We start from the raw sequence: 22,145 nt of genomic DNA on the forward strand, positions 1-22,145 counted from the left end.
GCATTTGGTGTGTCTCTATATGCGAGCCTGAGCAAAACATGCCCTCATTAGCTTTAGTACACAATGTTCTTTAGGAGACCTGTACGTAAGCTATGGACACAGGGAGTGTTTCTGTACATTGCCCTGACGCGAACACAACTCCGGGGAGTCAGGGACACACATGCAAACTATCACACACTTTCTGCACACAAGACTTAACCATTAACAAAAGTAAAAGGGGAGTGATAGACCACCACACGCAGACTGAGCATGAGAGCTCTTCAATATAGCTGCCGAAGAGAGGGGGAGGGGAAGAGAAGAGAGCAGAGCATTTACAGGACGGGAAAAAAGAGAGTGCCTCTTTCTATAAGGGCAGGAAAAAGCGAAGAAACAGCTTATTTAAGTTTAATAAAATGATGATACAAATATTATATAATCATACACAACTACGGAATAAACACACTATCCAGCCAAAAAATGTGATGGAAAATGATGATCATACAATTAAAAAAACCTGGTAAAACCTGCATTTTTACCACTAAATTCTATGAACAACAACACAAAGCCCTTAAACAGTCAAATCAATCAACTATCGTTGCCATACCTCCTTCCCACATAGGCAAACACTACGTTAGTGTTCTGACGCAAGTCTCCACCTTAAAGACCCAACAATCTCTTCCCTCAGGCCACTGGCACTGCATACAGCCCTCACTCCAGGCCTACCTATTCCCAGAAAATATAATCTGAGCATTGAGCAACAGGATCCTGCTTCAAAAAAAGACAAGAACATTCTATAAGAATTGTACTAGTAAAGGTTTTGTTTTTAAATTACACTCTTTGGACATTAGTGTATCAATATTGCTTGTTGACAAAACACCAAGTTCAAGTTTACTAGCATTACATTATTTGCATGGTTGATATGATTCACTGAAGTCTTATGCGTAGAGTAAGTGAGAGACAAGATGGACACGCACACAACTAAAACCGAGGAAGCTTTTTAGATCTGGATTTTAAATCATAATATCAAAAATAGAGATAGAGCATGTGTCTCTCTGCTTCATACTTTTCTTGAGTCAGAGCTGACCTTATCCCAAAAGGCAAAAACTATAAATCAGTTATATGTGGGTCAGCCATTTGTTGTACAAACTAAGAGTAACACAGGGCATACACTCATAAAGCAGAGCTTTACTCGTTGTTCTCTCTCTCTGTAACTAGTAACAGCCTACTGTATAAACTGCAGTCTGACTGGATTAAGATTAGCACACATTCATAATTGTTATCAGGGGGTAAATTTGAATGCCATCTGGATGTTATGATCACCTCATCTCACCCAACACACCAACTCTGCCTGAGGTGTTGACTTCCTCACATTACTTCTATTACTAAAAAGGTGGCAGTGTGGACTGCATGAATGTGCAGAGAGCCATGCAGCAGTGGGGGGTAGAGAGGGGTTGAGGGGGCAGGCTAGTGAGCTCAGTGTGCTCAGCAGTCTCCATGGCCAGTGGGCTGGAACAACAGTGTGCTGTGGAGTGCCAGCCCAGCCTGCAGATCTAAAAACTCTGCTACTACAACAGAAAGATGGACTCTCAGCAACTCTGGGGTCTGCGGTCTCCGGGCAAACAGTCGACGGAACATTTTATCGCCCACTAACTCTGGCAGCTGATTAGATCCAGTCTCAATCAAAGTGATATAAGTTGTCTTATCTGGAAGACTGCTATATAAGCCATTTACACATTAAATGAGATACCACCCAGTCACAAACACAGTAAAAGATTAAGGCATGCTATTATTGTTTTATGGTTTGTTATTATAATTGTTAAATGATAATTTTATAACAATATTATCAAAAACCAAAAGTGATGTTTTAAAATGACTCACTTTGTCTGCCAACCAAAAAAAACTAAGAAAGTGACTTTATCATAAATAAATTAAATATATAAATGTTTATCCTATTTTATTTCTGTCTTCTCTGCGCATTATGTTATCCTTGTAATTGTGTTTATTGTGTATCCTCGTCGTCACTGTAAATGAGGGAAACCTCAGTGTCTTTCGAGTGAAAATAAAGGTTACTGATTGATTGATTGAAATCAATCTAATCCCAAAGAAAGGCTGATGTATCAGCTGTCTGTATATCAGGTTATTGATTGAATTTTTGGAGAAATTGTCTGTTTTTCAAATGGTAAATGGACTTGACTTATATAGCGCTTTCTAGCCGATTTCGATTCTCAGCCCCAAAGCGCTTTACATATCTTACCACATTCACCCATTCATACACACACTCATACACCGATGGTAGAAGCTGCCATGCAAGGCGCTCTCTGAACCATCGGGAGCAATTTGGGGTTCAGTGTCTTGCTCAGGGACACTTCGACATGTGGCGGGGAGACGGGGGATCGAACCTCCGACCCTGCACTCCAGAGGCGATCTCCCTACCTACTTCGCCACTGCCGTGTTCAAACTGAATTCTAGGAGATGCGGACACAAACAAGAGACACGTTGTCTGACTAACCTTAGAGGAAAGACAACATTAACGGTCTTACTGGGGAGCTGATGATGTCCCTCTACAGTGCACAATGTGAGATTAGATCATGTACAACAACCCGACAATGACTTTACAAGAAGCCAGAATGTGACAAACTGCTGTTAGAACAGCTGAAATGGGGCCAACACAAGATACCTGAGGTTTTCAACTTCATATTTTGAGATACCCCATCACCTTTCCACTGCACTGCACTCACAAGGATCGTTACAGTGACAAGGCAGCGGGATGGAAAGAAAACTAGCGAGGTGAAGAGCTTAAGGAAAGGGCTAATGTAAACGACCTTATTGTAGGCTTTGTTACCTTCCATGTTACCCTCAAGTTCACACAGTGGAACAGCCAGAAACACACACAGCCTCCACTGTTTGTACAAGTGCCGGAAGGAAATCCATGCAGGACTATCAGTGACTAAAAAGGTCCTTGGCCACTGATGCATGTGGACAACACAAGGAGGATCTACTTGCGCAACAACTGGTCCCCCAAAAAAGGGAACTTGTATAATGTAGGCTGAATGCATAGTTATTTTAACGACAGGGTCCCCTATACGCTTGCTTCCTCCTTTACATGAGGGGGTATGTAAAGGAGGAGGGACACTCGGTCAAGAAGTAATGGCCAACAATTTCACAAAACTTCAAAAAGTGTGTGTGTGTGCATTTCACTATTTATAAAAAAATAATGTAGGCTACCTGATGCTATATTTCTTAAAAAGTCAACTCAATCAGTCACTGTGAGCTCAGCTTTCTTCTTGTTTTTTTCTTAGCTTCACACACAAGGTTGTTTGAGAACTGAATCTGTAGTTGGGCAACACTTGGTAATGAGTGATAGCCCATATAGACCAGCTCAACCTATAGATAGGAAACCGGTTGGACAAGCAAGACCCTGTGGTGGTGTTCTCTTACTAGGATGATGTCAAAACAAACAGCACAACCTTTACGACGCCTCTCGAGGTAAAATAAGCGCAGTCGGAAAAAAACACTAGTCACCCTTAAGCCATTTAACATCACCTTCTTCTTCTTCTATCCCATAACCCCGGAGGGTCGTTGGGGCACCACAGACGATCTGTTGACCAGCTCTCTCAACATCACCAAGGTCATTTAATTCCATTGGAAGACTAATAAACAGCACACACACACTATATTATACAATAATGGAGTTTGGTGACTTCATTTCAACTGCACTTGCTTGCAGACTTGTAATGCTTTTGCTGGACCTGGTCCTGTTTTTGTTTTATTATAAAATCCCCCACTTAATCAATTGGCTGCAGAGTTATCTCATGAGCGCTAACCACGTTCCATTACACCAATAATCACCTTCGAATAGCATTGACACTAATTAGCCTCTTGAGAATGAGAGGATGACAGGACAGGTGGCCATTGGAGTGAAGCTACGTTAAATTGAATATAAATTAGCGGGAAGATGCTAGCTGTTTGAGAGAATGTTTAACAACAAGTTCAGTTTGCATCCTGCAATGAAGGTTAAGTTGACTGGAGGTCTGACACACTATCAGCCCACGGCAAGGCACTGAAGTTAAACTCTAAATTAGGGAGAAAATAGGTGTGTGGAAAGCTATTATTACCGACATCATCAAGACTGGAAATATGCAGCCTCACACAAACGTCAAAGTACCCATGCATGCACACTTTCCACAGCGATGCTGATGTCAACATAGCCCGAGTAGTACACTACACAGTGTGGTCCCTGTTGCAGAGGCATCGTTGGCCATGGTGACACACAGATTACATTCTGATGTGCCCTTCTGAGCACTACAGCATAGAAAGCAGGGCCACAGTAATACAAACAGGACAAGACTTCACATAATAAATAACAATGTTAATCTGAAGCTGAACCTGAAATATCAACATAAACCCACCGCGAGAAGCACAGTGTTATTACAGAACAGCAGGTGAATCACAGTGAGTGTCTTTAAATACAGGGCCCCTTTCAGCCTGAAATGACTGCTGCCTTGGAAACCCGTTAGATTACTGCTGGGACTGCATTCTCCGCTTCCCTGTTCCCTTTTGGACATGCGAGAGTTGGCACGGGGGAGCGAGAAGCCGCCAGGGGCACGCTAAAAAGGGTTTGCATTGCTGATGATGTTGATGGTGTGTGTGGTTGAATGGTCATTAGTCAGTCTGTGGGAAAGTGGAAAGGTGCGCCGAGGTTTGAGGCAAGCAAACACCTTACATGCAAGGCTGTAATCGAACCTTGTTGTTACCAGGGAAAGCTGTCTCATTCACAATTTAAAATATAAAATCAATAATCCCCTAGACTTTTCCAGGAATTGAAATGACTGACTAGGCATGTGTCCTTGTGTTCTATAAAGACGAAAAGGTTTGGTCAATCTTATCTGTGAAAAACCTGAACTCTTTAGAAATAATCTAATCAATGAGAATGTAAGCATTCTTTGAAAACAAGGTTCAAGGGTTACAGACAGAGATGCTAAGATGTGGATGTGTCACAGTCTGAGTTAGTAACTCAAGACACACTGATTGTATACTTAAGTCTGAATATGAATAACCTTTTTTACACCAGTTCCTTTGCATGAATACATGAGGTTGTACGCCAGATTGTGTGTACCGGAAAAAAAGGTTTTACTTATTGATGAGGGCATTGCATGAGGCGTGTACATATTGTGCTCAGTAAAACATGAGCATTGAAATCTGTTTGCGATATAAGGGAACAGGGAGGATAAGGGAAAAAAAACCCTGCCAGTTTAAGACAATAATGACTGGCTCTGTACTGGTAACACACAGGTATCAGGTATCATCATTTCGTAGCGGTAGCTACCTACACATGTAGGTGCAGTGTGTAATATGACATCATCAAGAAAGTTCTAGAAAGTTCTAGAATGCAACACTCCCTGGGTAACCCCACCCCTTTAGAATAATAACAGAAGCTACAGTGGTCTTCAAGGACAAGAACAATTCTACATTTTAAACAATGCACCTGATGACATTCCAACTATGACACTTTCAAGATGGCGGCACTAGGTCTTGGTCCAAAATATGCAGAAATATGGACATATATGAGACCTTTTCTAAGGGGAAAAAAAAATATTCAAAACATTTTTTTCAGCTATTATGCACTAAATTAAATGTACTTATGGATATTATAATTACTTTCTACAAAATCTGCTAGGAAATAAAACCCAAAATTCTACACACTGCAGGTTTAAGTAAGAGTATTGGGTCATCTGAAAGAGGATGGATGTGTTAAATGTGCCTTCCTACGACTAATAATGCACCAAAAGGGCCTACGATTTAATTTTCTACCATATTATTATTATGAGTAAGATTGTTTGGTCTATTGACAATTTTCAAGGGAGCGAAAACAATGGCGAGAGAAACAGCAGTGAATGGTTTGCTACTACTCCTTGGTTTGGATGAAGGTGGCAGGTTATATGTGGCTCTTACCTGTTCGGTGCCTCGCAGATTGAACAAATTCATGAGTTGTGCTAATCCGCCAGATGTCATTAGTAACCACTCTGTGTGCATGTACTTACACAACACACACCATGCTTTAGTGTTGTATCTTCACACTGACTGCAAGCTGTAGATCTGCACTGGTTCTTATGGATCTACCCACCTATCGGTCAACCTGTAAAGTTTGACCACGACTGATTGTTCTTAGAAATGTATTGATAGGGCTTACAGTTCCAACCATTTTCACAAATGCAAAGAGATGACTGTTTATTGTGAATGTTGTCCACTCCAGACTTAACAATGGTGAGACATCAGTTTGAACTCTACCAGCTGCTGTGTGGATTTGGCAAGATTTATGGCATTAATGATGTTTATCTTAATTAAATGAACACATTCATTAAGCACAAAATAGTTTGTTTTCTATGTGTCGGTTTTTTTCTTCACTTGCTTCGAATGTGCTTGTTATTAATGTACTGGTTTTGTTGTTTTAGTAAAGTGTATTTGAGTACTTTGAAAAGCGCTATACAAATAAATTGCATTAATATTATTATTAGTATTATTATAGTAAATCCCAATGTTACCTGAACACTTAGTTGTCATTTTCAGTGTTCCTTGTTACCAGGCACCAGGTAAGTAACGTTTACTGTAACAGTTCACTGGTAGGAAGTAAGCTAGCAACAGCTGGAAGGCTAACCTATTTAAAACCATTTCAACAAGGCTACTAACTTTATAAGCGCGTTATGTCAGGTAGCGGTGAACCCCGTAGAGAGGCAGGCTTTCCCTCTTGGTCACACAGGTAAAGTGGACATGCCAGGCAGCACACACGCTAACACTAGCTGCTCATGTTAGCTGTAGCAGGGAGGCGTATTCACCGATGGCTGGCGGAGATAATGCGGCAAAGAAACGAAGCTACGACACGTGAACGACATAGTGTGTTCCCCTAACCTTGTTACAGCTGTGGGTACGGCTGTCATCATTTAGTGCGTGTGACACATTGTGAATGGAGAAGAAGCTTACCAGAACAGGAGAGCTGCGATGAGGCTCACCAACACAACGCGCAGCCTCTTCATTATCTTCCAGCGGGGACCAACATCCTCGCTCTGTGGGGGCTTTTTCTAATCTCTCCCGGCCACACGAACCCCAGAAGACACGCTCGGTGTTGGCCCGGGGCCTGCTTTCATTACTAAAATAAAAAATAAAAACTCACGGTTGTGTTTTGCGCCTGAAACCTAGGCTAGGCTAGTTTTCATTGTGCGGACCAGCTGTCCGCCGCTTCTCAGCCTAGGTCGGAGCTTCTGTTCTGCTTCTAACTGACGGGTAGCTGCCTCTCCGTACGTCCAACCCCCTGCTCAGTGTCCAACCAATCAGATCCCAGCTATGGAATTGTCGACCAATCAGAGAGCACGTAGTAACACGGTCACCGAGAATGCGTTGGACCAGGACGCGTCACATATTTCCTGGTAAGCAAATAAATCAAACGATGAGCACCAATATTTTATATTGTTGCACAATCGCCTGATGACAAACTTTTTGATGTAGGTTACTTATGTCGAAACTAAAGTTTGATCATGTCCAGAACAGAATGACGATACCACCTAACCTAATGAGGTGTGTGCTGGAAGCTTGAAGGAACACAGTGTACTTTTCTGTCTGTCAAAAAAAACACCTTCGTACAGTGCAAACCAGGTGAAAACTAATATTCAAAAAGAGCCTGAACATATATTTCAGAGACAATCCTTGTCAATGGCTGTCATTCGCTTTCAAAACAAACTTCGAGCATAATGCAGCTGAATTGAATTGGTCTGTTTGACTAATTGTATGACTATTATTTTTTTAATCTAATTTCATTTAATGGGCAAACATATTTTGCAATAATTGCAACGACTATTAAAATACCAGGATCATTAAACTGCCAAGATTTGTAGAGTATATAATAAAAATAAAACAATATACATGTGTTTATTTAATACCAATTATTTCTTCCTTCTATGAAATATTTAAAGATGAAGTTTGTATTGTTGACTTTATTTCGGTTATTAAAAAGAACAACTTTATTTTTGAATACACTCTATTTACCATACGCCACATGGCGCAAAGAACCACATATCCCAGGGTGCTTTTCGAGAAGAGCGTTATATATGTGCCTGTATATATTTTAGTGTATCAAAGTATAACCAATGTGTAAAGCGATATAAACAATAGCTAAATTACAGGTGGTTAAAATAGAAGTATTAACTTGTGTGACAATGTTTGAAGTGATAAAAAAGTGTGTGTATTTTTAAACCGGCGGGGTCCTCGACTATGAACAGTCAGTGAAGTAAGAATATTTGGACAGAAGTGAAGTTTGGGCAAACACGGCTCGCGCTCCCTCACCTGTACAACTGGTCGTGTAGCATCGTTTTCTTGGCTGCTTGAACTTTTTTGGGACACCCAGGTTTCACTATGGAGTCAGTCCGGAGATTTCTGTGTGTCCTTCCCGTGCTTGTTGCTCTGGTCTCGGACAGGTTTGTGGCGCTGGCCGCCTTCTCCCAGTCCATGGACAGCGACTTCACATTCACTCTACCCGCTGGACACAAGGAGTGTTTCTACCAGACCATGAGGAAAGACGCCTCTCTGGAGATTGAGTATCAGGTCAGAAACCCCTCACTGAATCGGTACATGGCTAGCTGAGTTGTAGTTGTCAATGTGTGTAGGCTGTCACACCATGCTGTCCACTTGTAACCAGATTCAAAAAGTCAGATGTTAATCCCTGGTGGAAACAGGGTCTTAGAGTCAACATTGACATTACATTACACTTGTCAAACCTGTTGTTTTTTAAATTGTAGTTAAGGGTGGAGGGAGGCTATGTCAGACGATCGGACCTGTGTCTGTTTGTAGTAGTGATTACGGGAGCTTCTCATGTTTATAGTTTGTGTGTTTTGAATGTTGCTTGAGCGTAGAGCAGAACAGCGTACCTTCAATTATCCCTGAGGGGAAACTTGTCCTGGGAAGAGTCGAGTGTTACACATAAAAAAATAAACATCAAAAAGAATCGTACAGGAACATGAGAAGCTTTTGATACAATCCTGGCCAGATGCGATTGTGACTTGTCGTTTCTTTACATACAAGTAAAACCATTTTAAACATAAAAGGGACATATGCCATTTGTATGTTGACTTAAACATTGTATTGCTGCTTTCTTCCACAAAAAAGAGACTATCGATGGCACACACCTGGTTAAATAAAGATGCAGGCCTATTAAGCACAATAATTACGATAATAGAACATTATGTGTAAACCACACTGCTATATTGTCATGTTTTTACTCAATACTATGCTCATGTATTGTCTAAGAGAGCCAGCAGAAGGTTATTTGGCTCACACCCTTGTCGTCATATTGTGGGGAACCTGTTATGCAGGTAAGTGAGAGGCTTAGCACTGAAGTCAGAAATCAGTTGCCTTGTGGGAGAGACATCCCAGGCATTGCATGCGTGTGTTGTAGTGTCTACCGTGGAGGACAAGGTCTCCAGGCGTTCTGCCTTGAGGAGGGTGAGGCCCCTGAGTAGTAAACTACCATTCCTAACTACGAATGTTTGTAACAAGGAGAGGTGTATTGCTGCTAAACTCTACGGAGAAATGATCGATCCACACACACTTGCAGTATAGTTTTAACGTGATAATCTTCTTTTTGTAATCCCCCTCCCCCCCGCCCCCCCTCCTTTACTCATCATGTCCACAGGTTTTAGATGGCGCGGGTCTGGATGTGGATTTCTTAATCTCCTCTCCTTCCGGCCAAGTGCTGTTCAGTGACTATCGCAAGTCAGACGGAGTGCACACGTAAGTTACACTGAATAATGTGACCCTGTCCTGGAGACATATTTACATTACAGACTGAAAACACATTTTCAAGCTCTCCTCTCACCGCCTGTGCTTTCCCTATCTAGTGTTGAAACTGAGGACGGAGACTACATGTTCTGCTTCGACAACACGTTCAGCTCTGTCTCGGAGAAGCTCATCTTCTTTGAGCTGATCCTGGACAACATGGATGTTGACGAGGACCCGGACGAGTGGAAGGAGTATGTCCACGGAACGGACATGCTGGACATGAAGCTGGAAGACATTATGGTGAGAGGGTCAACCCAGTCTGACATGTTGCTTAGCAGAAAGGATTCACTTTGACGTGCAGTGCCTTCCAGAGTTTTCTGTTTAACAGTTCAAACTGAGTATTCGAAGTGTGTTTGTTTTACTGTGTATTTGTTTATTGGGTGTGTTAGACTTTATCCCTCTCTCATTTGTCATTGAGACTTTGTCATGGTGCCACTTGTACGCTCACATAGGGGATACAAAGTGACCCAGCAAGGTGCCAACAAAAGTGTGTGTGTGTGTGTGTGTGTGTGTGTGTGTGTGTGTGTGTGTGTGTGTGTGTGTGTGTGTGTGTGTGTGTGTGTGTGTGTGTGTGTGTGTGTGTGTGTGTGTGTGTGTGTGTGTGTGTGTGTGTGTGTGTGTGTGTGTGTGTGTGTGTGTGTGTGTGTGTGTGTGTGTGTGTGTGTGTGTGTGTGTGTGTGTGTGTGTGTGTGTGTGTGTGTGTGTGTGTGTGTGGACTGCACAGCAAGGTAAAGCTGTTCACCTCCATGTTGGAGGTGTGGTGGTCACACTAAAAGCCTATTATTTCGACTTGCAAAAACTATGAAAATAAGATGGTCGGCTTTTTTAGTTTATTTAACCTCTTTTTATTGAGAAACGGCACCGCTCACTGGCTAACAAACGCATTGTATTGCCTACAAGTTCGTCACAATAAAAGCATCCAACCAGTTTGCCACAAACAGCAGGACATGTGTTCAATTTATATCTTTATTGCTATGATACAGCTGAAAGCGATCAGTAAACCGTCAAATACAGATGTGTGAAATTTGAATGAGAAATGTGTCAGAGAAAACAGAGAGTGAAACCAAAATGCCAAGCCACATAGATTCATATAGAAGCTGCTGAGAAATGGCGGTCGACCCCTGCACATGAAAGGGGAAAAAAACTAATATAGGCAAAAGTCACAAGGACAGTGTTACAAGAATAGACTTTGTCTTGAACTGTCACCTATTGGTTAAAGGCAGCCAATTGTGTGGCGCTTGCACCACCGTAGCCTGAACTGCCCCTCCAATCTGTGCCAGAAGTCGCTCTGAAAACACAGGAAATGATTCTTCCAGCTGTGCAGGAAGTAGGTTTTCTCATGGAGGAAGGAGCATTTGAATGTGCTGCTTTGTTTAGAACCTATTAAGCTTTGTCAGGTACAATGGAGGTACATTTATACTTGTGTGTGTGTGTGTGTCTGCTCCTCTTCAGGAAGGCATCAACAACGTGAAGGCCCGGCTCGGCAAGAGCGTGCATATCCAGACTGTGCTGCGGGCGTTCGAGGCTCGCGACAGGAACATCCAGGAGAGTAACTTTAACCGGGTCAACATGTGGTCCGTCATCAATCTGGTTGTTATGATGTTGGTGTCGGCGCTTCAGGTCTACCTAGTCCGCTCACTGTTTGAAGATAGCAGGAAAATCCGTACATAACACCACCCAACACCAAGGGACAGAGAGAGAGAAACAGAGAAAGACTAACACCTACTCACAGACACCTTTGGGTGTCCAGCAGAACTCCTGCCCTGAGACGTTTAATATGTGTCATCTACACACACACACACACACACACACACACACATACATACATACATACATACAGTATCTCACAAAAGTGAGTACACCCCTCACATTTCTTCAAATATTTCATTATATCTTTTCATGGGACAACACTGAAGAAATGACACTTTGATACAATGTAAAGTAGTCAGTGTACAGCTTGTATAACTGTGTAAATTTACTGTCGCCTCAAAATAACTCGACAGACAGCCATTAATGTCTAAACTGATGGCAACAAAAGTGAGTGCACCCCTAAGTTTGTGTGGCCACCATTATTTTCCAGCAGTGTCTTAACCCTCTTGGGCATGGAGATCACCAGAGCTTCACATGTTGCCACTGGAATCCTCTTCCACCCATTCATGACCACATCACAGAGCTGGTGTATATTAGAGAACTTGTGCTCCTCCATCTTCCGTTTGAGGATGCCCCAAAGATGCTCAATAGGGTTTAGGTCTGGAGACATGCTTGGCCAGTCCATCACCTTTACCCTCAGCTTCTTTAGCAAGGCAGTGGTCGTCTTGGAGGTGTGTTTGGGGTCGTTATCATGTTGCAATACTGCCCTGCAGCCCATTTTACGAAGGTTGAGTGCACTTACTCAGCGTCATATCCAGAGGTTGGCTTTGGAAAATAGACCTATGAGTGCTGCCAGCTGTGGGGCATCCTCAAATGGAAGATGGAGGAGCGCAAGTTCTCTAATATCCACAAGCTCTGTGATGTGGTCATGAATGGGTGGAAGAGGATTCCGGTGGCAACCTGTGAAGCTCTGGTGAACTCCATGCCCAAAAGGGTTAAGGCAGTGCTGGAAACACACAAAATATTGACACTTTGGGCCCAATTTGGGCATTTTCACTTAGGGGTGTACTCACTTTTGTTGCCATCAGTTTATACATTAATAGCTGTGTCGAGTTATTTTGAGGCAACAGTAAATTTACACTGTTATACAAGCTGTGCACTGACTACTTTACATTGTATCAAAGTGTAATTTCTTCAGTGATGCCCCATAAAAAGATATAATGAAATATTTGAAGAAATGTGAGGGGTGTACTCACTTTTGTGATATACTGTACATACATACATACAGTGGCTTGCAAAAGTATTCATAGCCCTTGAAATTTTCCACATTTTGTCACGTTACAACCACATACATACATTTATTTTATTGGGATTTTATGTGACACACCAACACAAAGTGGCGCATCATTGTGAAGTGGAATGAAAATGAAATGTTTTACATTTTTTTTATAAATAAAAAACTGAAAAGTGTGGCGTGCAAAAGTATTCATCCCCCCTGAGTCAATGCTTTGTAGAACCACCTATCGCTGCCATTACAGCTGCAAATCTATTGGAGTATTTCTCTACCATCTTTGCACATCTACAGACAGCTATATTTTGTCCATTCTTCTTTGCAATTTCAACAGCAATTTTCAAGTCTTTCTCAATATTCTCAATTGTTTTTAGGTCTGGACTTTGACTGAGCCATTCTAACACATGCCTATGCTTTGATTTAACACATTCCATTGTAAATCTGGCTGTATGTTTAGGGTAGTTGTCCTTCTGGAAGGTGAATCTACACCCAGTCTCAAGTCTTTTGCAGACCCTAACCGAGGTTTTCTGCCCTGTATTTGGCTCCATCCATCTTCCCATCAACTCTAACCAGCTTCCCTGAACCTGCTGAAGAAAAGCATCCGCATGATGCTGCCACCACGTTTCATGATGGGGATGGTGTGTATAGGGTGATGTGCAGTGTTAGTTTTCCACCACACATTGCATTTTGCATTAAGAGCAACAACTTCAATTTTGGTCTCTTCTGACCAGAGCACCTTCCTCCAACCCTTGCCAAAAGCCATGCATAGTCAGATGAGACCAAACGTGAAGCTTTTGGCCTGAATGCAAAATGCAATGTGTGGCGGAAACTAACACTACAAACCACCCTATACACACCATCCTCACCGTGAAACATGGTGTCGGCAGCATCATGCTGTTGTCGTGCTTTTCTTCAGCAGGTACAGGGAAGCTGGTTAGAGTTGATGGGAAGATAGATAGAGCCAAATACAGGGCGGAAAACCTGTTAGAGTCTGCAAAAGACTTGAGACTGGGGCAGAGGTTCACCTTCCAGAGGGAAAACTACTCTAAACATACAACCAGATCTACTATGAAATGGTTTAAATCAAAGCATAGTCATGTGGTAGAATGGCCCAGTCAAAGTCCAGACCTAAAACAATTGAGAATATTGAGAAAGACTTGAAAATTGCGGTTGACAGACGCTCTCCATCCAATCTGATGCTAAATCTGAACCTTGAGCTATTTTGCAAAGAAGAATGGACAAAATATATCAGTCTGTAGATGTGCAAAGCTGGTAGAGAAATACTCCAATAGATTTGCAGCTGTAATGGCAGCGATAGGTGGTTCTACAAAGCATTGACTCAAGGGGCTGAATACTTTTGCACGCCACACTTTTCAGTTTTTTATTTATAAAAAAAAATGTAAAACCACGTTTCATTTTCATTCCACTTCACAATGATGCGCCATTTTGTGTTGATGTACCACATAAAATCCCAATAAAATAAATGTACGTATGTGGTTGTAATGTGACAATGTATGTATGAATACTTTTGCAAGCCACTGTACATACATACATTCATACAGAACAGACATTTTGACTTTCTTAATAGCATTGTCACCACTATTGTTGCTCTGGTCTTTTGGCCCTTGCAGTTTTGAGGATCAGCAGGAGTCAGCCCCTCCACTCTGCAAACCCAGTGTCTTTGTCTCTCTTTAAAATGTGTTCTTTAGTTTTATAGCCCTGTTTACCATTCACAGAAAGTGACATTACAAGATAATGTATGATGTGACTATTTTTCTAAAGGAGCCTGAAGTTACCAGGCCGGTTGCCAATTGCAAAAAAAAGTCCTATTTTTTTTGGACATGTTTTTATTCGAGCTAAACTAGATGAAGAAATGGTATGGTGTCTGAAGATTTCTTTTTTGCCAAATAGGAGATGGAAGTGCAGATCAGTCCGTCAGCATGTCTTCCCAAAGCCCTTCCTCTCCAAAACAAAAAATGCCTTATTGGTTTGTATTTAGCTGCCAGCCTGTGAGGCCTTGAATATATTTATTCCATTGTCACAGACATGTATGTTGTTACAGAAAATTCCGTTTACCCTTTAATGCCAATACTGAAATTGCAGGTGTTTTAAGTAGAGCCATGCTACTAATGCCTGGCATTGGCATTGTAGCTAAATGGCAGCTAGCTCCAGCTCACGGCTGCTGCCGGGTGTCCGCTTACAGGCAACCCACTGTGAAGATGTTGAGCCTGCCTGTCTCCGTGGTGACAGAAGTCTATTTCTAACTCCCTGACACCTGGAAGGTCATTACCACTGCTGCATGGTGCACTGCTCAGTCCAATATGCTCGGGCCGTTCACTGCCTTAGCTACGTCGGCATTCTTTTTAAATGCTCGTTGTGTGTGTGTTTTTTTGTTTGATTATTCATATTTTATTAGCCATCATTACAAACTAACACACTGATCACTGCACTGCCTCTGATGTCACAGAACAACTTTTTCTTTCCTTTTTTGGTCTTCATATTCTTAAAAGCATAATTTTACATTATTTTACAGTGTTTTCTGTAGGATTATCAGGGTCCACCAAAAATGGGTCCACACAACTTGTCTTGATATGTAAATGCTGGAGCAGTGTTCAAGAGATTTTGGCTGCTTGTATAGGTAGTAAGAGGCCACGTGGCTTGTGATCGTAGTTGTTGAAAGGCCTTCTTTTTATTGTCATGTAATGAGTTCCACTGATGAAACCTGGTGACTCACTACCTGGCTGGAAGCTCCGTGTTGCCATCCTCTGCGTTTGCCGTGCACTGTAAAATAAAGGTCAGACAGTGAGGACAGGCCTTATATCTAACTAGCTTTGTGTTGGAAGTGCTATTAAACCAAACTCTGAGCAGTGACAGTCTGATTCAATATGTATGTGTATGGGATGTCTATATGTTGGGAACAAGTGGTCCTCCTGCTACCTATCCTCCTGCTATCTCACTGTGGTCTCCAGTATTCACTTCACTGTCCGTTAAGATTAAGTTCAAGTCACAGATCAAACTGGTCTCTGCTTCCAAGTTCTACAAAAAGTAAAGACTTCACATGTTTTTAAAAGTATTTCTGAGGTTACTGAGTATTGAAAAAAAGAATCTTTACTACCCTGATGGCACAGAACAGGTGACGTCATAAGATATTTATTCGACTAATGTCCTGTAGTTGTAAATGTGTATAAATTAAACCATAAATAAACATGTCATGTTTCTAGTTCTTTTTTTTTTACAAACCTGAATAGTTTGACTGTGTGTGTGTGTGGGGTCATGGGAGTATCAACCAGTTAAATACCTTACAGGAGAGTTAATGATGCCTCCAGAACGCAGCTGCTCACATGAAATGGATGTGACTGGATCACTGTTCTGGTGTGGTCTTCTGGTGGTGCAGAGACCGGATCATAAGACACTCCTGTAGCGTAGAAGAACCGGTGCCCGCTGCTACGCATAGTGGACGCAGCCCAGGTGAACTGAAGAAAAGAATGGAAGCTGTTTTGGTTGTTTCATCGTTATTCCTCCTCACAGCCTTTTGATTACCCTTTGATAGGAGAAACTTACTGGCCTATCATTCGCTGTGCTTCAGCCCTTTTGGCAACATTGTCTTTTTTGAGATATGATCCTATCTGCACCTATCCAGTCAAAGACATGTAAGAGGCAAGTCAGCACAACATGACAGAGAGGCAGCTACTGTGTGTGGATTGGTGAAAGGAATGGAGGTTAGACATGCGGACTGTGTCATAGTCAGTGTGAATGCTTCTCATAAAGTGTGAATGCAGGATTTACCGTGGCGACATGCGGAGGCATCACAGACCCGGGAATGATGCTGTTTGACAGAATAGAAATGAGGTTATCCTTGACCATCAGTGACATTCTACATACAGTATACGTTACTTTAATGTACGGTCTGGTCTACATGTCACTCTCAATGTGTTACATCAACACACATATTTTGGACTATTATGTAGGCCTACACTGGTTAACATTATGCACACTCCTGCACAAACTACTTTGTACATATTTTATCATATTTATCTTACCTTTTACTATTTATTGATATTCTTGATATTTTCAGCACACATTTTTTGCTTTTTACTCATCTTTTTAGTTTATTGTATACATCAAGTACACACTATGGCAATTACCCTGTATGTGAAAATGTACAAGGCAATGAAACAGGATTTTGATTGTCTTTCTAAAGACACATTATGAGAGTAATTGTGGTAAGCCGGATCACCTTGCAGGCACTCCGGCTTGTGGCATTCTGAGATTGTCCGAAGAGAAGGGACCGCGGATGTTGAGCACAGACACCTGTCAAAGGAAAAGAAAAATCATGAGGATGAGTTTGACACAGTCATGTCCGGTGGTAATGAGCTCTGTAAAGGAACCAACACCAGGGGGCGCTGTGAACACGTGAGGGCTTCACTTCCGGGATAACGACGTGATGACATTTTAGCATCAGCGCGGAACAAAACTGTCAGATCCAGGTAGGTGGAAACCCCATGTGGAAAACCTGTGTGCTGTGGGGAGGTTGTTTAACATATCGTTCAAATGTTAATGTTAACAGACTCATGTATGTATTGCTCTTCATGGCCACCTGAGAGAGCCATAGTACCGGGTAGTTTCATGCTAACTGCTCCAGTCAACAACAGTAGACACCGTGTCCAGATTAACGTCAACGTTACAGGTCGGTTCCGCTTTAAGTTTCTGTCAGGTCTCAGTCGTCACGGTTACAACTGCTCATGGATCACTACTGTACTGTTAGACATACATAGTGGACAGGTAGCTTAGCGCATTAGCACACACACAATCCATTTGATGTCCATGTTGTTTCTATGCTGAAAGATGTGGTGAACAACACCCATACAGGAAGACGCAACATGGTTACAAACACAGAGACACACTGGGAGAGCTTCTTTACATTATATATCGAGTAATATAGATATACAAGTAGTTAACGGTTGGTTCTCATTCTCGGATGAAATTATATTTAATGTTGAATTGTACAAACTACACATCTGTGTGTGAGTGTGAGTGTGACTGTGTCTGTGTCTGTGTGTGTTATCAGTGTGATGGGGCCAGACGGTGCCCCCAGTCCAGCCGTGCCCTGGCGGAAGGTGCTGTGGGAGTGCCAGCCGTTCCCTGACAACTACGTGGACCAGCGCTTCCTAGAGGAGCTACGGAGGAATGAGGGCATCCGACAGTACCGCTACTGGGCCGTGGTGAGAGAAGCGGGTTTTGTGGGCCAGCAGCTCTCCTGCGTGGCCATCTTTATCACCATCTGGTTCTACATGGAGCAGGTAAACGCTTTGGCCTCAGAGTCGAGCACATTATACATTGAGAGGCGTTATAGGTGGTGTCAGGTGATTCTGGAGAAATATCCCCTTAAAACCGCCACCTGTAGGTACTGTGTACAGTGCTCTGAAAAATAATCCAGTGTTAGTACACAGCCTAGGCTCTGTAAAAAGGCATATTGCTTGCTACTGTGGTCCCCCTTTGTTTACATACCCGTTGACAGAGCCTAGGCTGCGTATTAAAACCAGATTTTACTGTTTTCCAGATTGTACAGACAGGTAGTGGATCGTGAGGAAATATTCACTGATTTTGAGCAGAAGTGATTTTGACTACAAGCGTCCTTCAGAATCACTGACTCCACCTTTTTTAATGAACCTTGTGCTGTCCTTTGCAGGGCCTACTGTCCCCTGAGACGCTCTTGTGGACCAGCCTGGTCTGCTCCCTGCTGGGTTACGGACTGCACCGAGCCTGGACGTCTGAAGCCGAGCCGGGATGTGAGCCCAGGACCCGACTGGCAGACTTACAGAGCGCCGCCATTTTCCTCTCCTTCACTTTCGGCTTCTCGCCGGTGCTAAAGACGCTCACCGAGTCTGTGAGCACGGACACGGTGTACGCCATGTCTGCCGTGATGCTGCTGGCACACCTGGTGTCCTTCCCTTACGCCCAGCCCTCTCCGCCCGGCAGCTTCTCCCTAAACGCCGCCCTCTTTGCCTCTGTGTGTCTGGCCTCAAGGTTACCAGGCGCACTGCACACTTTCGCCATGCTCAGCTGCGCTCTGATGGTGTTCGCCCTGTGGCCCTGCCTCCTTCAGAGGCTGAGGGAGAACGCTCCAAACCACTTCACGGGGCTGTGTGTGGGAGTGTGCGTGGGAGGAGTGGGCGGTCTAGGGTCTCAGTCCCCGGGGGGAGCCGTGCTCTTAGCCCTGGCCTTAGGCAGTGTGACGTTGCTCTGCCCCATGCTGCTGGTCAGGTTGCAGAGGCACAAGGACAACATCCAGGGACCCTGGGACGAGGCTGAGATCCACGAGGACCTCAGTCTTTTCCTGCACTAACAAACACACTGCGGCACTGCTGCTGGACAAACTGATATAAAGGTGTCAGCGATTCTGGAGAACACGTGTCAAAATCAGTGAATATCTCCTCATGATCCGCAACCAGAATTGCTGACTCCACCTCACAGGAACTTACTGTTAGTGTTGTGTTGATGCCGAGCAGCCGGACTGTCATATCTTAAATCTTTTCTCATTGGTTCACGTCTGTGTGTGTGTTTGCTATGGACAGCCAATGACAACGTGTTCTGCTCTAAAGGAGAATATGAAGATGTTTTGAATGTTCCAGCTAACGTATCATTATGAGTGTTGACTAACGTAAAGTGCCAGAAGGACTGTCCTTTTTGCACTCCTACTGACCATATGTTTGATAGCAGTGATGTCTGTGGCAGAGAAGACCCTCCATATTGTCTAGTTAAGTTCAGTATGTTGCTGTGGATTTATAGTGTTTGCAGCATCAGCTCAAATTTTAAAAAAACTTCACTAGAGTACACACTCAGATTTGAATGGGGTTTCCAATACAAATAGGTAATAAAGCAGTGTCTGGCTGGTATGGTTACAACAACAGATCCAAACAAACCAATTCACAAACAGAGGCCTGTAGCTTTTGGTGGTAAACAACAGGTTGGTTATTGGGTGAATTTATGGTTAATGTTGTCGAATTGCACAAACTACAAATCTGACGCTACATTCACTAACCATCACACGGCACTGCTGCTGAACAAACTGATTCAACCTAACAGTAATTTACTGTCAGTGTTGTGTTGATGCAGAGCAGCCGTACTGACAAATGTTTAGTCTTTCCTCATTGGTCAACATGTGTGTGTGGACAGCCATGACAACTTGTTTTTCTCTCAGGGAGAATATGAAGATGTTTTGAATGTTCCAGCTGCTATCGTCTTATGAGCAGTGTTGAGTAGTGGTACTCACAAATAAATTACTGTAATAGGATTACTTTTGCCAGTAGTGAGAAGTGTAAGGGATAACAATTTTCATAACTAATAATATTAAATGTACTTATTGAAGTTAGGCTACACTACTGCTGTGGTATTTTTATAAAAATATAAAGGGAGATCAGATGGCCGAGGATGGAGAACAAGGGAGAACTGGCGACCTTTGATGGCTGGAAGTTTGTCTCGGTCACAGATGGAAAAAACATCAAGGGCCATTGTAAACTTTTTGTGAGTCGCAAAACCCTTTCAACCGTGAAAATACAGCATCAAATGTATCGAAGCATTTGTTACGACATCACAGCAATGTTAAACTCATAGGAAAAACACTAAGAAGTTCCTTTTAAGTTCATTAATGCTGCAATAAAGTGTTGTGACAGTAGTAATGGTAAACAGTAGTACTTTTGATATCAAGAAATAGCATTACTTTTTAAAATAAATAGTAACTTATTACACTTACTGATGCCCAACACGGCTCTTGAGTTTTCACTAACCTAAAGTGCCAGACAGACAGTATATCTTAACTGCACACTTTCTGACAATATGTTTGATATCAGTGATGTTTCAGTCCTCTGTGGGATACCCTCCATGTTGTCTGCTTGGGTTTAGTACTGCTGTGGATCATAGTGTTGTTTGACACCAGCTAAAATGAAACACTTCACTACAAGTTCAGATTTAAACGGGTTTTCCTATAATACAATATGTGTTATTATCCTCAGTATGAGTTACTTAATAAAATACGTTTTAACTGCACTACATTGGAGCTGTGTTGTCTATTTACTAGGCCCTACATGAGTAACTAGTTTCAGGGCAGCAGCAGGCGGAGGAGCTGAGCTACAGTTGCTATGGAGAGTGACAGTAATGACAGCGTTGACCTGACCTCTCTTTTCAAACTGTAGCGGGACAGCGGGCAGACCCAAAGTGACACAAACATCTGCTGTGACTGTGCCGCTGTTTTAACCCGTAAGCCCCACACACAGAGTATAATGGTGCCGTGTTCCGAGTCCAGAGAGACGGAGTATGGAATTGTTGGAAACGTGTTGTTAATTGAGTTGTTTTCGTTCAAAATAACGGTAAACCTCCCCCGCCGTTTCTCGACTTTAGATATTTACAGAGTAAAAACACCGGGCGTCCGTAAACGCAGGTGTTTACGGACCCACCACATAACCACATTTGTAATACATTCACCGGAATATAAAGGCGGTAACGGGAAGAGCACGAGCGCTGTCTGCCTATCAGCGGTGTTATATACATTGTCCACTAGGTGTCGTACCTGCACATCTCCCTTTCCTGGCTTGGCACAACAAATGACGGGGGGCTTTGCCTTTCGGGTTCGTGGCGGTGGCGCCATTTAGCAGCGGAGGAAGCCCGATTTTAACACAGTTCAGTCAGGGCAAGCCGTGAGCGGCCTCTCCGCTCCTTGGATAGCTTCAGATAGATCCTCTTATAATAGGCCGTACGTCCATGTCAGAGAACTGCACTGCGTCACACTGCGTTTCAAATGATGGCGCTTTCTTTTCACGTATCACATTCAGCAGCAGCCAGGGCCCTAAACACGTCTATGCATCCGTCCAGGCATTAGGCTATAACCTGACCTCTCAAAAATTGCAACATAAACTTATTTAGGCTATTGTCAAATGCCTACACACCCAACGGGCCCATATTGAAGTTGAATATTTTGTAGTGTATTTACAAAATAATATGCCTATTTTAATTATCTACAATAATGGGGATAGCTGCTACTACACCTGATAATTAAGCTTAAACATAATTAGCCAACCTGCTTAATTCTAGTACAGATTATTAAGTAATTCTTGATTTCTTACACACACTTAGTGTAAATAGATCCACTTGATTTTCATCCATCTTCATCTAATACAACAAAGTTCTGGCAAATGTGTACATGGTTTGGTTTCATTGCTTTTACTAATAATAATAATAATAATACATTTTATTTCGAGGCGCCTTTCAAAAGCTCTCAAGGTCGCCTTACATTCAAAGAATTCAATAACATATAGGCTACTAATACTCATATTCCAGGCTGTTTTTCAAAACAGTTTACACAGACTATTGAAAGACATGAAACTGGTTTGGGTAACTATATTAAACTATAGGAAACACATTTTTACAACTGATGGAAAATACTTGCATTTTCAAGAATCTGAAT

The 22,145-nt window shown here is 42.5% G+C and overlaps 3 protein-coding genes across 9 annotated transcripts in view; 2 read left to right on the plus strand and 1 right to left on the minus strand.

Moving 5' to 3' along the window:
- The window catches only part of suco (SUN domain containing ossification factor), a 39,313-nt gene extending 32,114 nt beyond the window's left edge, over positions 1–7,199 (minus strand). For all 5 annotated transcript variants that reach the window (XM_080032892.1, XM_080032891.1, XM_080032890.1 and 2 more), the window contains exon 1: positions 6,958–7,199. In XM_080032892.1, the coding sequence (XP_079889018.1) occupies positions 6,958–7,010 (53 nt within the window). In that variant the 5' untranslated portion in view covers positions 7,011–7,199. The remainder of the gene's footprint in view (positions 1–6,957) is intronic.
- Positions 7,200–8,283: 1,084 nt separating this feature from the next.
- tmed5 (transmembrane p24 trafficking protein 5) lies at positions 8,284–15,880 on the plus strand. Its single transcript, XM_080032979.1, has 4 exons — positions 8,284–8,571; positions 9,659–9,756; positions 9,864–10,044; positions 11,257–15,880. Exons 1-4 carry the CDS (start codon positions 8,383–8,385, stop codon positions 11,473–11,475), a joined length of 687 nt encoding a protein of 228 aa, XP_079889105.1. The 5' UTR covers positions 8,284–8,382; the 3' UTR covers positions 11,476–15,880.
- A 1,248-nt stretch (positions 15,881–17,128) lies between these two features.
- On the plus strand, positions 17,129–20,697 carry pigc (phosphatidylinositol glycan anchor biosynthesis, class C). 3 transcript variants are annotated; one of them, XM_080032787.1, is made up of 3 exons: positions 17,129–17,172; positions 17,754–17,985; positions 18,375–20,697. In XM_080032787.1, exons 2-3 carry the CDS (start codon positions 17,758–17,760, stop codon positions 19,029–19,031), a joined length of 885 nt encoding a protein of 294 aa, XP_079888913.1. In that variant the 5' UTR covers positions 17,129–17,172; positions 17,754–17,757; the 3' UTR covers positions 19,032–20,697. The 3 variants fall into 3 exon arrangements, with proteins under 3 accessions (XP_079888913.1, XP_079888915.1, XP_079888914.1); XM_080032789.1 differs by having other exon boundaries at positions 17,754–17,907; XM_080032788.1 differs by lacking the exon at positions 17,129–17,172 and adding an exon at positions 17,186–17,372.
- The last annotated feature ends 1,448 nt before the right edge of the window (positions 20,698–22,145 follow it).

The sequence above is a fragment of the Ammodytes marinus genome (assembly GCF_949987685.1).
Source record: "Ammodytes marinus genome assembly, chromosome: 8".
NCBI lineage: Eukaryota > Metazoa > Chordata > Actinopteri > Uranoscopiformes > Ammodytidae > Ammodytes > Ammodytes marinus.

Coding starts and splice junctions, on each gene's coding strand:
- tmed5 (XM_080032979.1), top strand. CDS start 8,383: ATGGAGTCAGTCCGGAGATTTCTGTGTGTCCTTCCCGTGCTTGTTGCT. Junction 8,572..9,658: donor CTCTGGAGATTGAGTATCAG/GTCAGAAACCCC, acceptor TCATGTCCACAG/GTTTTAGATGGCGCGGGTCT. Junction 9,757..9,863: donor AAGTCAGACGGAGTGCACAC/GTAAGTTACACT, acceptor TTCCCTATCTAG/TGTTGAAACTGAGGACGGAG.
- pigc (XM_080032787.1), top strand. CDS start 17,758: ATGGGGCCAGACGGTGCCCCCAGTCCAGCCGTGCCCTGGCGGAAGGTG. Junction 17,986..18,374: donor TCTGGTTCTACATGGAGCAG/GTAAACGCTTTG, acceptor TGTCCTTTGCAG/GGCCTACTGTCCCCTGAGAC.